General features: G+C 39.2%; 1 protein-coding gene across 5 annotated transcripts in view; it reads right to left on the bottom strand.

Annotated features, from left to right (window-relative positions):
- Positions 1-16,004, bottom strand: part of NPHP1 (nephrocystin 1) — a 77,400-nt gene that overhangs the window by 21,378 nt on the left and 40,018 nt on the right. For 4 of the 5 annotated variants that reach the window (XM_017496682.2, XM_017496684.2, XM_017549853.1 and 1 more), the window contains exons 13-17: positions 8,864-8,938; positions 6,247-6,357; positions 5,071-5,153; positions 2,769-2,845; positions 982-1,081 (exon numbers count right to left, since the gene is read on the bottom strand). In XM_017496682.2, coding sequence (XP_017352171.1) covers positions 982-1,081; positions 2,769-2,845; positions 5,071-5,153; positions 6,247-6,357; positions 8,864-8,938 — 446 coding nt within the window. The remainder of the gene's footprint in view (positions 1-981; positions 1,082-2,768; positions 2,846-5,070; positions 5,154-6,246; positions 6,358-8,863; positions 8,939-16,004) is intronic. The other variant, XM_017496681.2, reaches the window with a different exon arrangement.

Below are 16,004 nucleotides of genomic sequence, written 5' to 3'. Positions count from 1 at the left end.
GGCTGGTCTTGAACTCCTGGCCTGAAGCGATTCTACCACCTTGGCCTCCCAAAGTGCTGCAATTATAGGTGTGAGCCACTATGTCTTGCCTACAACTAGCCTATTGAACATCATAGCTTAGGCCAGCCTACCTTAAACATATTCATAACACATTAACCTACAGATGAGCAAAATCATATAATACAAAGCCTATTTTGTAATAAAGTATAAATATCTCATGTAATTTATTGAATCTGTACTGAAGTATACTGTCTACCGAATGGGTTTTGCTTTTGCAACATGGTAAAATTGAAAAATCTTGAGTAAGTCAGGGACTGTTTGTACTATTCGGAACAAAAAGGAACAAACTACTGACACAAGCAATGGCATGGGTAAGTCCCAACTGCACTATGCTAAGTGAAAGAAGCCAGACTCAAAAGGCTCCCTACTGTTATGATTCCATTTGTATGACATTCTGGACAAAGCAAAACTGCTGGGAAGGAAAAACAGGTGTGACTGCCTGAGGCTGGGGCTAGGGAGCTGACTACAAAGGGGCATGAGGTAACTTTTTAAAGTGAGGGAAATACTCTTTATCTTGACTGTAGTGGTAATCACATGACGGTGTACATTTGTCAAAATGCAAAGAACTATAAACTAAAAAGAGTACATTTTATTGCATGTAAATTATATCTCAATAAGCTTGATATTAAAAAAAAGTTCCCTGAGGGTAGAATCACGTATTGGTAAGCCCCATTTAGTCAAGTCTTCTATTTACTAGTCAGCTCAAATGACAGATTTCTTAGAAGAGCTAACTAGTAATTAGAAGAGTAAGCTAATTTCAGCTTTATTACCCATTTCCCTAGCTACCTTTGGCAGAAGAATTAAAGAGAACAAAAATATTATAACAAAAGATGACCAAATAGGAGGAGAAGCCAAAAGCAGAGATGGTCTCCACGTGCTGAATGATCCCAAGTTCACTGGACGGTAAAAGCAGGTACCAACCTTAGTACATTTCTTGATCTTCTGTTCAAAGATCTCAGTTTTACTAGAAGTTGCGGCTGCCTTCTCATTGCCATCATCTGGTAGAAAACACTGCCGCGTGCTTTTAAGAAAAATCAAAACTAAGTCACAAAACTTTAAATAATTGAGACAATGAGTATAATAAAACAAATATTTCATGAAAATATACCAACCAGTAGTACTGAATTACATGAAAGGCAAGAGTCACCCACATACCCTAAACGAGCTGACAGACCTCCCTAAGGGCACAGGGTTGTTTGCTAAATCTAATGAGTTACAGCATTATTGCTGCCAGATTACAAAGGAAAACAGCATGTCTGACTCCAGGTAGAACCAACTGCATCCCACACCCTGAACTCCTTTCTGTTCCAAGAAGGCAGGACTGGCATTGTGGGGCAGCAGAGGTGGTGTGTGTCCAGAATCACCAAACAAATGGGGTGGCTGAGGAGTGGAAATAGAATTCCAAATCTGTCAGGCTCTGAGCCCCATAAGGCAATGACTATATCTGTCCTGCTCTTCATTCTCCCATTTTCTAGCACAGTGCCTGGTTAACGAACATAGTAAAAGATGCTTAGTATTTCTAGAGGGCAATTTGGCATGCACATTACTGTTTCAAAGACCTGCATCCTTTGACCTAGCAATAGGCACCCTCTGTATTAGCCTATTCTACTACTTATGTACTGAGGAAGGTGACCCTTAATGCTCTTCAGACTTCTGCACTGCATCTCAAAAGGAGAAGCTAGAAGTCAGCCAGAAGGGGGACTGGTTGGTGCTGCCTGCCAGGGTAAAAATAGACCCCTACTGATTACCACAATCTCTCCTATAGATCGCAGGCACGGTATGGAGGAATCTTTCCGGAAGGCATTGTTTTTACCTAAACAAGATCAAACCCCCATATAAGCCACATACCCCACGCCTATTCCATGAACCAAGGCCCTTTCACATGTAATTTCTAAAGCTGTAAACCTAAGGCCCATTCACATGTAATTTCTAAAGCTGTAAACACAAAACCCTTTTAAGTATAATTTCTAGAGTTGTGAGCCTTTATAAGGACAGAGATTTTTCTTTGTTAGACCAGCTTGGCTATTAGGCAGCTACGCTGCCTTCCTGCCAGCTGAAATAAATCATCCCTTCCTTCCTAGCTCAGTGTCTGAGAGGTCTGTTTCTCGCTGCAGTTCCTGCTTTAGTATCAGTCACAAGTATCAGTTCAGTGGTCAATGAAAAGGAACTAATGCAGGGTCCTCATTCTTCATGATTTCTTACATTAGAGTCTCATATGTGTTACCAAGAAAATAAGTACTTAAAAATGATTAAAATTTTACTATCAAATGACAGATTTTCAAAAGTGTGAATCCAAGTGAAAAATGCTATGCTTATTAGAGTGTAGCTACCTCTCAGTTGTATCTTCTATTTGTTGAATGTTTTTTTTCTTTCTTTTTTGATATGGAGTCCTGCCCTGTCACCCAGGCTGGAGTACAGTGGGGCAATCTTGGCTCACTGCAACCTCTGCCTCACAGGCTCAAGTGATTCTCCTGCCTCAGCCTCCTGAGTAGCTGGGACTACAGGCACACACCACCACGCCCAGCTAATTTTTGTATTTTCAGTGGAGATGGGCTTTCACCGTATTGGTCAGGCTGGTATTGAACTCCCGACCTCCTGATCCACCCCGCCTCAGCCTCCCAAAGTGCTGGGATTACAGGTGTGAGCCACTGTGCCTGGACTACTTGTTTAATCTTTAAGGAAAGGAAGACAACACACGGGAACCATACCTCTTCTGGATACTGAAGGGTCCACATCAACACCTTTTTCATAAGGAGTACCACCATTCAAGAAGAGCTCATAAGTTCTATAAAAGAATAACATTAGATGACAGATACATGCTGTGGCCATTTAGAAAACACTGGAATCAGTACTTAAATATTCTTTAGCACAAATACACTCATAGACATTTCATTTATGGCTCATTGGTAAGTGAAAATAATAATTGTTGAACCCTCCGTGAGGTACCACCTGGGCAAATAAACAGTCTTTCTTTCCTAATTATAAGCTGCAGAAAATACATTTTTTCCATGAAAATGAGAAAAATTATCTTTCCTAACTGTACCTTGTAGAAAATACATTTTTTCTTGAAAATGAGAAAAATTAATTCATTAAAGTGTTTCAGACTTTAATGACTTATGTTAATGACAAGTGATTGTTTTTTAATGTATTTTTCAAATGTGTTGAATCATTATTTGAAATACAACCATTAGGAACTTATATTATTTTTAAAATATAAAATGTAGATTGTTTTAAAAAGTTTGAATGGCAGAGAAATGATAAGTAAAAAGTGAAAAATTCCTCCCCATGCCTTCTTCCCTAGTTTGATTAATCTCCTGCCCTATCTTTTCTATGCAAATGCAAACAAATATATAAACATGGTGAATTTCAAAACTAACACATGCTTCAAAACTAACATACTACATGCTTTTCTTCTGAAGTCACATACTAAGTGTAGAAAGAAGAAAGTAAAAGAGCCCTTTAATTGCACTGCACCACCTCAATTCTGTTCCTCAGAGGCAACTTCTGGGAACAGATTACCTAGACCCACCCACAGAGGCTAATAAATAGTTTTGCTTTGTTTGTTTTTCCTTTTTTGAGACAGAGTCGCCCTGTCACCCAGGCTAGAGTACAATGGCATGAAAACTGCTAACTGCAGCTTCGACCTCTAGGATTCAACCAATCCTCCCAGCTCAGCCTCTGGAGTAGCTGGGATTACAGGCATGTGCCATCATGCTTGGCTAATTTTTTTTTTATTTTTGTAGAGATGGCATCTCACCATGTTGCCCAGGCTAGTCTCGAACTCCTGGGCTCAGGTGATCCTCCTGCCAAGGCCTCCCAAAGTGCTAAAATTACAGGAATTGTGAGCCACCTAACCTGGCCCACAAATAGTTTTTAATGAACAAAAATGCGGTCACAGTATTCAAAATATTCTGTAACTTTTTCCATATACTAATACAAAGAAAATGTGTTTGTATTAATACACAGAGTTCTACCTCATTTAAAAAAAATAGCTGTGACTTCACTTTCAGAAAGATGGAATAGATATACTATTCCTTATTTCTTCCACTAAGCACAGCTAAAAACCCTGAGCATATTAAAAGACAAAAACAAAAAGCAAAAAACAATCACAAGAAACCTGGCACCCAGGGTAATGCCGTGTCCCTCCCCACCCACTGGGATGATATCAAAGGACTTGTAGACTCAGGACCTCTACGTCTGCCCAGTGGCAAGGAGGCCATGTAAGGAGCATTATCTAAATTAATCCTCACAAGCCTTTGGAGTAAGAATTATTACAATCCTCCAGATTAAAAATAGGTGAAATTCAGACATGGAGATGTTAAGAAATCTACCTACAATTACATGGGTAGAGCTGGGACTGGAGCCCAGAATTTTGTAATCCAAATTTGGAATCTTAATCACCATCCTACTGCCTGCCTATTTGTGTCCCTTCTTGAATTTCTTATTTATATCCTAGATTTAGATCTTTCTTTTCCTCCATGTTAAAATTTGAATTATATTTTTCTTATTAATTTTTGAGAGCTCTTTTTATATTAGGGATAATGATCTTCTAACTCTTCTATATATATGCAATATTTACTTCCAGTCTGCCTTTTGATCTTAAAGTTTAAATCATTTATCATGGTTGCCAATATGATTTCAATGTCCCACCTACAGAAGGAGGGTAGAGACTCACAGAGTACCTCAGGACTCTGGACTTAGCTTTCCCACTCTTTGAAGACAACTAGACTCTGTTTTCAGCATGGTGAAATGTGTTAAAACCATAGGAAATTACTGAAAGAATATTCTCAGCAGACAGCTAGTGCAAATATCTTTTAAAATACCTCTTTTCTAGGGGTCATTTCTTCCTCCTTAGGATGAGAATGTGCATGCTAAACAACACTAAAATCAACATAAAAAGCCCTTCCAAAAGTTATTGGCATGCTCACAAAACAAACTTGAGGTATCTAGAGTCTAAAAAATGAATTTCTACAGAAGTATTCATTCGTTAGGAATATATAGCCAACTTACTTTGCCGGAATAGGAACTCCACTGGCATCAAAAAGTTTAAGAAACACCCAGCCACAACTTAACTCTCCTCTTTCACCAGTTGACTAGGAAATAAGACAAGTATATGAAACTTAATGTCTGAACTAGTCAAATTTATAAGCACATACCAAGAACTTTTAAAGGAAAAAAATCAGTATTCGCCTTTAGAACTAAAGAGTTCTTCACAAGAAAATAAAATGAAACATAGTAGAGTTCCATTTTGCTTGCAGGTCAGATATTAAAGGTTGTATATCAAGAGGCAATCATATTTTCTCAAAATTGTTCTAGAAAAATCCCTTAAACCAATGATGTGGCAACTGCTGCCACTGTCTCTTGACTGATGTAAGCATTCTGTGGAGTGATATCAAATCACATCAGTACTACATAGGATTATGAACCTTAATTTCACTGACAGGCATAATGCAGATATTAATAATTCACGGGGCTTTCTGCTTAGAATTTTACCTCCATGTCAATTGCTAGAGGCCCCCAAGGCTTGCTTGGGGTCCTGCTCCTTTCCCCAGTCCAACCCCATCCACAATACATATGGATGAATTTGCTTTAAACAAATGAATGGACAATGTAATACCATTAATATAACATCTCTGGAAGGCTCTCTGGGTTACCATGAGGTCAAGTATATATACTACATCTCTCAAGCTATTATTAGTATGTGGAAACATTTAATTAGTAGCACAGAGCCCCACCTACTGGTTCAATCGTTTCTATGACTTAAGTTGACGGAAATTTCTAGTGTTTGCTTTATAAAAATCGCTACTCTGCCAAGTACCTTAATTAGAACCCCCAGTTACAAGGCTAAATGTATTCTTCCCCTGGAGGCCAGAGGTGAACCATGATGCTGGGATGCCAGTAAGCATCTTTTATTACTTTCTGCAAAGTCCCATCCTTTTTGAATTTTTATTCTTCAAAATCACTGGAGTTCACTCAAGCTATAAATGTGAATAAATATTCTTTTATTGTAAATGCTATGAAAAAAATCAGCACATACAAAATTAGAATCACTGGCATTCTCATTCCTCAAGGGATTATAATTCTATTATACATAAAGACCTCAAGAATTTACTTGTCAATAGACACATTTTTTAACCTTCCCTTTTAACTGATACATTAGAAAGCCTTATCTTTTAATGGACACACATTGCGAATATAAGAAATTCCAAGTTCAAATAATATTCCAAGATCTGGAGACACAGAATTGGACCTGATAAAGCAATCACCATCAAGCAAACATGGCAAGATGCGAGTAACCTGAAATAATAAAGAAATTAAAGTTATTGATAAAAATAAAAAAAGGGAAGGGGTTTCATATGGTCTGAATAAATGTCCCCATCAAATTTCATGTTGAATTATAATCCCCAGTGTTGAAGTTGAGGCCTGGTGGGAGCTGTCTGGGTCATAGGGGCAGATCCCTCATAGTTTGGTGCTGTCCTCACCATAGTGAGTTCGTTTTCAGGAGATCAGTTTTTTCAAAAATGTGGCCAGGCGCAATGGCTCACACTTGTAATCCCTGCGCATTGAGAGGCTGAGGTGGGCAGATCACTTGTGAGGAGTTCGAGCCCAGCCTGGACAACATGGTGAAACCCTGTCTCTACTAAAAATAAAAAAATTAGCAGGGCACGATGGTGGGCACCTGTAATCCCAGCTACTTGGGAGGCTGACGCAGGAGAATCGCTTGAACCCAGGAGGTGGAGGTCGCAGTGAGCTGATATCATATCATGCCACTGCACTCCAGCTTGGGCAACAGAGTAAGACTGTTTCAAAAAAAAAAATAGTAAGTGTGTGGCACCTCCTTCCTCCTTCTTGCTCCTGCTCTGCCATGTGAGATGCCTGCTCCCCCTTCACCTTCTGCCATGATTAGAAGTCTCCTGAGGCCTTCCTAGAAACTGATCAGATGCCTGTGCCATGTTTCCTGTACAGTCTGCAGAACCATGAGCCAACTAAACTTTTCTTTATAAATTAACCAGTCTTGGGTATTTCTTTATCGCAAGAATGGATACCATCTCAGGTATTTCTTTATCACAAGAACAGGGTTTCAGCCCTATTTGTTAGTAAATAGTTTATGCATTTGCATTTTAATAAAGGCCTTTTAAGAAAAACACAAAGCAGATGGATTGAATTAATCTATGCCAATGACTATAAATTTTAAAAATTTAATTTATCTTTTAAAGGGAAAATACCTTTACCTTCACTTATTCTTTGCTTAGAGGCTAACATGAAACAAGTACTGTACCTAGGTCTCCACAGGTGTTACAAATAATAGTTTATATACATTATAAGATATTTATATTAACCACTGTTCTTTGTAAACAGAACAAAAATTAAAGACTTAATACACATATTTGCTCAACTTTCCTGATGTGTGCCTTGTGAATTTTCATTTATCTTCCTTTTTGCTCATTCAGTTCCCTCTTCCTAGACAACCATACCCCTCCTTTCTTGTCTGTAAAATCTACCTATCCTTCAAGGTCTAGTTTCTCTTTTATAAAACTTTCCCTGAGCCAAAGGACTAGAATTCACTTTACCTTCCTATGTGCTTCCAAAGCACTTAGAGTGCCAAAACCATTACAATCTGCCTGAGGAGTAGTTAACAACAGTACTCGCCCCACAGGACTACTCTGATTAAGTAAGATAATGTACATAAGAGCCTGGCACAGGGTTCCATAAATAGACAATATTGTTATTCTTTATGTGTGTATTTTCCCCTACTAACTTTGCTGGAATAGGAACTCCACTGGCATGAAAAAGTTTCCACATGCCTAGAAAAAAATGCTTGCATGTAACAGATGTCTACTTTCATTCAGCAGAATAATACATACTCCCAAAAGTTTATCTTTCTACCCCAGGAAAAACATAAAAAAATTCTACCCTAAACACTTCACATACACAGAGTCGCAGTAACAGAACTGTGAAGTACTGTGCCAAAAGAGAAGTTGTGCCTCTCACTCGAGGAAGGCTGCTAAGAAGATCAAGCTGGAATTTTAGGAGGTGTACTCTCGACAAGTGTGGGCGGACACAGCACACAATTGAAGTGGCTGGCTTCATCCACAGCCTGAGCCCTCTCATTGAACCTCCATCTTGCCTTAAGATCTTCTGATACAATAAGAGGAAAGGTAATTAAGGGTTTTTAGGATGCAGTTATATAAGGGAGTTAGCTGTGGGAGGGAAGTAAATACTAAAGTAATGAGACCTTGGAGGTAGATGAAAGTAACATAAAATAAAATATAGACAATTGATATTATAAAAACAATATGAAGATATCTTTGTCCTCTCTAGCATCTATGTAATGCTGACTCAGTGGTGTGAACCCTCAAAACGCTATTCCAGTCTTGACAGTACGTGGGTGTAATGTAGCAGTTTCCTAGGCGTCACCCCTGACTTTATCTGAAGAAAATACGGTTTTTATTAGCATAGTTGGAAGATTTCATCTTTGAAAATCACCTCACTTCCTAAATGTAATCTTTATGTTTTCATTTTTATCAAATAAGAATTTTCTAAAAATGAACCCTGAAATTCACTGAATGGGATGATTCACAGGAATTACAACACTGGTGAGTCAGAGACTTAAGTAATTTTTATCAATGTCCTGAAATAACACCAAAGAATCTAAAGATTTATATCTATCCCCACATACTCTGTGCTATTTATATAAATATAAATATGTCCAACTTTGACAGTCTTACATTAGAAATTAACTGCTTAACATTTAATAGGTAAAAGAAATTCACTCATTCTACTTATTCAGCAGATTACTTACCTGGGGAGAAAAGGTCCATGTTTTGGGCTTTTTAGATTGCCATGTGGCTCTGACTGTATGAATGTTGCTCAGAACCTGAAATGAGATTTTTTACCTTTTGAAATCATGTAAAAAGCTCTTTGAAACATCACACTTTCCTGTCCCAAAGAGTTAAAAGTGGCTATACTGAGTGAGGAAGATGGGGAAAAGACTACTTTCATGTTTTACTTCATGCAATTCTGTAATGTTTTTCTTTTTATATCAGGTATGACAATGAATTCAGAGTTGGACCCTTATGCTAGTAACAAATTATATTAAGTGAATTCCTTAATATCTGAGATAGGTTTCCCAGGAAAGTAACTAAAATTTTAGATAAAAATGGCCTTTTTTAATTTGTTTTTTTGAGTTAAGAGTCTCATTCTGTCGCCCAGGCTGGAGCTCAGTAGCACAACCTCTGCTCGCTGCAACCTCTGCCTCCCAGGTTCAAGCGATTCTCCTGCCTCAGCCTCCCAAGTAGCTGGGATTACAGGCACCCACCACCACACCCAGCTAATTTTTGTATTTTTAGAAAAGACGGGGTTTCACCATGTTGGCCAGGCTGGTCTTGAACTCCTGACCTCAGGTGACCTGCCCATCTTGGCCTTTCAAAGTGCTGGGATTACAAGCATGAGCCACTGCGCCCAGCAAAAAAAAAAAATGGCCTTTTAAAAGATGTGACCTGGTTTAGCACAGTAGCTCACGCCTGTAATCCCAGCACTTTGACAGGTTGAGGCAGGTGGATCACTTTAAGTTGGGAGTTTGAGACCAGCATGGCCAACATGGCAAAACCCTGTCTCTACTAAAAATGCAAAAATTAGCTGGGTGTGGTGGTATGCACCTGTAATTCCAGCTATTCGACAGGCTGAGGCAGGAGAATCACTGGAACCTGGGAGGCGGAGGTTGCAGTGAGCTGGTATCACAACACTGCACTCCAGACTAGGTGACAAAGCAAGACTCAGTCTCAAGAAATAAAAAATAAAATAAAAAAAGAGGTGACCCCTACAAGCATTACATATGCAGTCCATTACTCTGTCACTAAGACAGACAATGCTAACAGCTCAGATACAGTTATTTTTTTCCCTCTAGATCTCTAGGCCCATAAATTATATTCTTTTTGAAATTCAATCGCTTATAAAATGCTCTACGCAAGAAGTTTATCCTACAGTTTACATAAAACAATAAAACACAAAGGGAGCAAAAACTTTATGGAATGAAGAATTCAAATTCTATAATGTTATGGCCAAAATTGGCATCTTCCAGAGGAATGAATAATATGTAATTTTTATTTTAGATGATAATATTTTAGTATAACACTTCTAAAACAAATCTTTAAAGTAACAATTTAAAATCATCCCAAATGTGTTATATTAGGTCAAATTCAACTCACTGTATTCTACATCCCTAGTAATAGGCATATAGGAGTATTTTATGGGTAGCCAGACTGTTTTCCACATCAGCAATATCCACTTCCTTCAATTACTAATATATATTTGGTTAAACCTTTCCTGAAATTATGTATATTTACCACCTGGAATACTGAAGTATAAACTCCTTGAAATTACTACCTTGTGATTCCTGTAAGACTGTATTTTATTTATTCTAAGGTGGTTTTTCGTTTTTCAAGAAATGTTTCCTACTTCTAATGGCCAAGAAGCCCTTGGCTATCATCAAAACTGAAATTCTATACTATCTCTGCTTTTATCTTTTCAATTTGGAGAATTCTGATTTTGAAGTTTGGAATCAAGAATAACTTCTTCTACTTGATAATTTTGTATCTTTCTTGACATATAGACTCTAAGAACTAAAAAGAACTTAGTCCAACCGTCTCACTAGGCATTTCAGAAAACTGCAGCCACAGAGGGTGAATAACTGGCTTAGAATCACACTGCTTTCTGTGCAAACCAAATGCAAAGAATGAAGAAATTGAAGAGTCAAAATAATTTAGAGATTTCATTCAGCAAACTGCATTAAGAATGCAAGAGGGGCTGGATGCAGTGGCTCATGCATGTAGTCTAACTAATCGGGAGGCTAAGGCGGGGGATTGCTTAAACTCAGGAGTTTGAGACCAGCTTCGGCAGCATAGTGAAACCTTGTCTCCATTTTTTATTTTTAAAGAATGCACAAGAGCTTCTCAACCAATTTATGCTTCAACACAGCCATTTTGCTCCAGACATAAAGCGATGAAGCAGTGACAGTTAAAAAGACAGAGCAGTACCCAAAAGTAAGATCAATATGTCAATGTACCCCAAATAGAAGACAGAAGAGTAAGGTGAGACTAAAACCAGAGGTTTCCTGGGCTCTGAGTCCAGAAGGAGCATGTGGTGTCAAGGGCTGGATTTGTATGTTACAGAGACTGAAGGTACTCCTCCCATGATAGAGAAATAGATTGCATTACTGCTGGAAGCCAGTAAGGTTTAAACAACAACAACAACAACAAAAGGTTGCCCCTCCTTCTCATAAAAAGTAGTGTGCCTAAGCAAGTAGGAAGACAAAGACATAGCCATGACACCAGGATCAGAACCATGTCAACAAGTGGGCCTTTTAATCAGTGACATATCTCACATCATTTTAGATCAAGAACTCTAAACTCTACTGCAGGATCTGGTTCTGAACTGGGGTTGAGAGAGGAAGGTGGAGTGCTGGTAATAACAACCACAATACTACTAGATAGAGGGAAAAGACAATGGAAGAAATAAGTGGAGTTGCAAAGGTATTTGAGAAAATAATGGCTGAAAAAAAATCCCCAAATTTGGCAAAAGACAGAAACCTACAAGAAGCTGAGCAAACCCCAAGCAGAGTAAACCAAAAAAATTCATTCCATATACACCATAAACCTCTGAAAACTGAACACAATGAAAATACCTTGAAAACAGTAAGAGAAAAACAACATTTGGTTAACCAACAGGAAAAAAAATTTGAAAGACGGTGAATTTCTCATTAGACGCCATGGAGGACAGAAGGAAATGACACAATATTTTTCAAGTGTCAAACACAAATAATTGTCAATTCAGAATTCTCTATTTAGTGAAAATATCCTTTAGGAATGAAGAGGAAACAGGGACAATCTCAGAAAAAGTCTAAGAGAATCTATCACCAGCAAACCAACTGTAAAAGAATGTTTAAAGGGGATTCTCTAAGCAGGACATGATAAAAGAAGAGTCTTAGAAAATTAGGAAGAAAGAATGAACAATGGAAATAGTAAAAATATAAGTAAATACTATATATTTTCTTCAAGGTTTTCCAAATTATGTTTGGTGTTGTGCGATAAGATTCTCAAAGTATGTAGAAAAAATATTTAAGACCACTATATTATAAACTAGGAAAGGTAAAGAACTAAAGGAAGGTAAGGTTTTATAAATTACTCCAATTGGAATGTTAATACTAGTAGACTGTGTAAGTTATGCATGTATAAAATTAATACCTAGAACAACCACTAAGGAACCTAGTCAAAAAGATACACTTATCAACACTGCAGATAATTCAAAATGGAATTCTAAAAAATGTTCAAATGGGCCAGGCATGGTGGCTCATGCCTGTAATTCCAACACTTTGGGAGTCCGAGGCAGGTGGATCACCTGAGGTCAGTAGTTCAAGACCAGCCTGGCCAACATGGTGAAACCCTGTCTCTACTAAAAATGCAAAAAAAATTAGCTGGGCATGGTGGCATGCACCTGTAATCCCAGCTACTCGAGAGAGTGAGGCAAGAGAATTGCTTGGATGCAGGAGGTGGAGGTTGCAGTGAGCTGAGATTGTGCCACTGCACTCCAGCCTGGGTGACAAGAGCAAAACTTGTGTCAAAAAAAAAAATGTTCAAGTGACACACAGGAAGTGATATGGTTTACTGTGTCCCCACCCAAATCTCATCTTGAATTGTAACTTCCACAATTCTCACATATCATGGGAGGAACCCAGTGGAAGGTGATTGAATTATGTGGGGGGGGTCTTTCCTACACTGCTCTCATGATAGTCGATGAGTCTCGTGAGATCTGATGGTTTTAAAAATGGGAGTTTTCCCTGCACAAACTCTCTTCTTTTGTCTGCCAACATTTGAGACATGTCTTTAACCTTCTGCCATGATTGTGAGGCTTCCCTAGCCATGTGGAACTCTAAGTCCAATAAGCCTCTTTCTTCTGTAAATTGCCCAGTCTCAGGTATGTCTTTATAAGTAGTGTGAGAAAGAACTAATACAGTAAACTGGTATCAGGACTAAGGTGTTGCTGAAAAGATACCCAGAAATGTGGAAGCAACTTTGGAACTAAGTAATAGAAAGAGGGTAAAACAGTTTTGAGAGCTTAGAAGAAGACAGGAAAATGTGGGAAAGTTTGGAAGCTCCAAGAGACTTGTTGAATGGCTTTTTGACAAAAATGCTGATAGTGATATGAACAATAAGGTCCCGGCTGAGGTAGTCTCAGATGAAGATGAGGAACATGTTGGGAACTGGAGCAGAGGTGACTCTTGTTATGTTTTAGCAAAGAGACTGGTGGCATTTTACCCCTGCCCTAGAGATTTGTGGAACTTAGAACTTGAGAGAGATGATTTAGGGTATCTGGTGGAAGAAATTTCTAAGCAGCAGAGCATTCAAGAGGTGACATGGGTGCTATTAAAAGCATTTCAGTTTTACAAGGGAAATAGAGCATAAAGGTTTGGAAACTTTGCAGCCTGACAATGCGATAGAAAAGAAAATCACATTTTCTGAGGAGAAATTGAAGCCAGCTGCAGAAATTTGCATAGGTAACGAGGAGCCAAATGTTAATCCCCAAGACAATGGGAAAAATGTCTCTAGAGGATGTCAGAGTTCTTCACGGCAGCACCTCCCATCACAGACCTGGAGGCCTAGTTGGAAAAAGTGGTTTTGTGGGCCAGGCCCAGGGTTCTCATGCTGTGTGTAGTCTAGGAACTTGGTGCACTGCATCCCAGCCACTCCAGCTGTGACCAAAAGAGGCCAAGGTATAGCTTGGGCCCTGGCTTCAGACAGTGCAAGCCCCAGGCCTTTGGCAGCTTCCACATGGTTTTAAGCCTGTGGGTGCACGAAAGTCAAGAAATGAGGTTTGGGAACCTCTGTCTAGATTTCAGAGGATGTATGAAATGTCTGAATGTCCAGGCGTAAGTTTGCTGCAGGGGTAGGGCTCTCATGGAGAACCTGTGCTAAGGCAGTACAAAAGGGAAATGTGGGATTGGAGCCCTCACACAGAGTCCCTACTGAGGCACTGCCTAGTGGAGCTGTGAGAAGAGGGCCACTGTCCTCCAGATCCCAGGAGAGTAGCTCCACCAACAGCTTGCACTGTGCTCCTGGAAAAGCTGCAGACAATGCCAGCCTGTGAAAGCAGCCAGGAGGGGGGCAATACCCTGCAAAGCCATAGGTGCTGAGCTGCCCAAGACCATAAGAACCTAACTCTTATATCAGTATGACCTGGATGGAATCAAAGGAGATCATTTTGGAGCTTTAAGATAGAACTACAAACCACTGCTCAAGGAAGTAAGAGAGGACACAAACATATGGAGAAACATTCCATGCTCATGGTTAGGAAGAATCAATATAGTGAAAATGGCCATACTGCCCAAAGTAATTTATAGATTCAACACTATCCTCATCAAGTTACCTATGACCCTCTTCACAGAACTGGAAAAAAACACCTTAAACTTCATATGGAACCAAAAGAGAGCCCGCATAGCCAAGACAATCCTAAGCAAAAAGAACAAACCTGGAGGCATCATGCTACCTGACTACAATCTATACTACAAGGCTACAGTAATAAAACAGCATGGTACTGGTACCAAAACAGATATATAGACCAATGGAACAGAACAGAGGCCTCAGAGGCAACACCACACATCTACAAACATCTGATCTTTGACAAACCTGACAAAAACAAGCAATGGGGAAAGGATTCCCTGTTTAACAAATGGTGTTGGGAAAACTGGCTAGCCATGTGCAGAAAGCAGAAGTTGGACCACTTCCTGACACCTTACACTAAAATTAACTCCAGATGGAGTAAAGACTTAAACATAAGACCTAACACCATAAAAACCCCCAGAAGAAAACCTAGGCAATACCATTCAGGACATAGGCATAGGCAAGGACTTCATGACTAAAACACCAAAAGCACTGGCAACAAAAGCCAAAATAGACAAATGGGATCTAATTGAACTCCAGAGCTTCTGCACAGCAAAAGAAACAATCATTAGAGTGAACCGGCAACCAACAGAATGGGAAAAAATTTTTACAATCTACCCATCTGACAAAGGGCTAATATCCAGAATCTACAAAGAACTAAAACAGATTTACAAGAAAAAACAAACAAACCCATTCAAAAGTGGGCGAAGGACATGAACAGACTTTTCAAAAGAAGACATATATGAGACCAGAAACATGAAAAAATGCTCATTATCACTGGTCATTAGAGAAATACAAATCAAAACTACATTGAGATACTATCTTATGCCAGTTAGAATGGCAATCATTAAAAAATCTGGAGACAACAGATGCTGGAGAGGATGTGGAGAAACAGGAACAATTTTATACTGTTGGTGGGGTGCAAATTAGTTCAACCATTGTGGAAGACAGTGTGGTGACTCTTCAAGGACCTAGAAATACAAATTCCATTTGACCCAGCAATCTCATTACTGGGTATATATCCAAAGGATTATAAATCATTCTAATATAAAGACAAATGCACATGTATGTTCATTGCGGCACTGTTTACAATAGCAAAGACCTGGAATCAACCCCATGCCCATCGATGATAGATTGGATAAGGAAAATGTGGCACATATACACCATGGAATACTATGCAGTCATAAAAAAAGGATGAGTTTGTGTCCTTTGTAGGGACATGGATGAATCTGGAAACCATCATTATCAGCAAACTGACACAAGATCAGAAAATCAAACACTGCAGGTTCTCACTCATAGGTGGGTGTTGAACAATGAGAACACATGGACACAGGGAGGGGAGCATCACACACTGGGGTCTGGGGTCTGTTGTGGGGGAATAGGGGAGGGACAGCGGGGGCTAGGGAGGTTGGGAAGGTATAACATGGGGAGAAATGCCAGATGTAGATGACAGGGAGATGGAGGGAGCAAACCACATTGCCATGTATGTACCTACACAACAATCCTGCA

Source organism: Cebus imitator, unplaced genomic scaffold (genome assembly GCF_001604975.1).
Source record: "Cebus imitator isolate Cc_AM_T3 unplaced genomic scaffold, Cebus_imitator-1.0 Scaffold222, whole genome shotgun sequence".
In the NCBI taxonomy this organism is placed as follows: Eukaryota; Metazoa; Chordata; class Mammalia; order Primates; family Cebidae; genus Cebus; species Cebus imitator.
The sequence above is the reverse complement of the archived record's forward strand: the minus strand, read 5'-3'. Positions and strand labels throughout refer to the sequence as shown.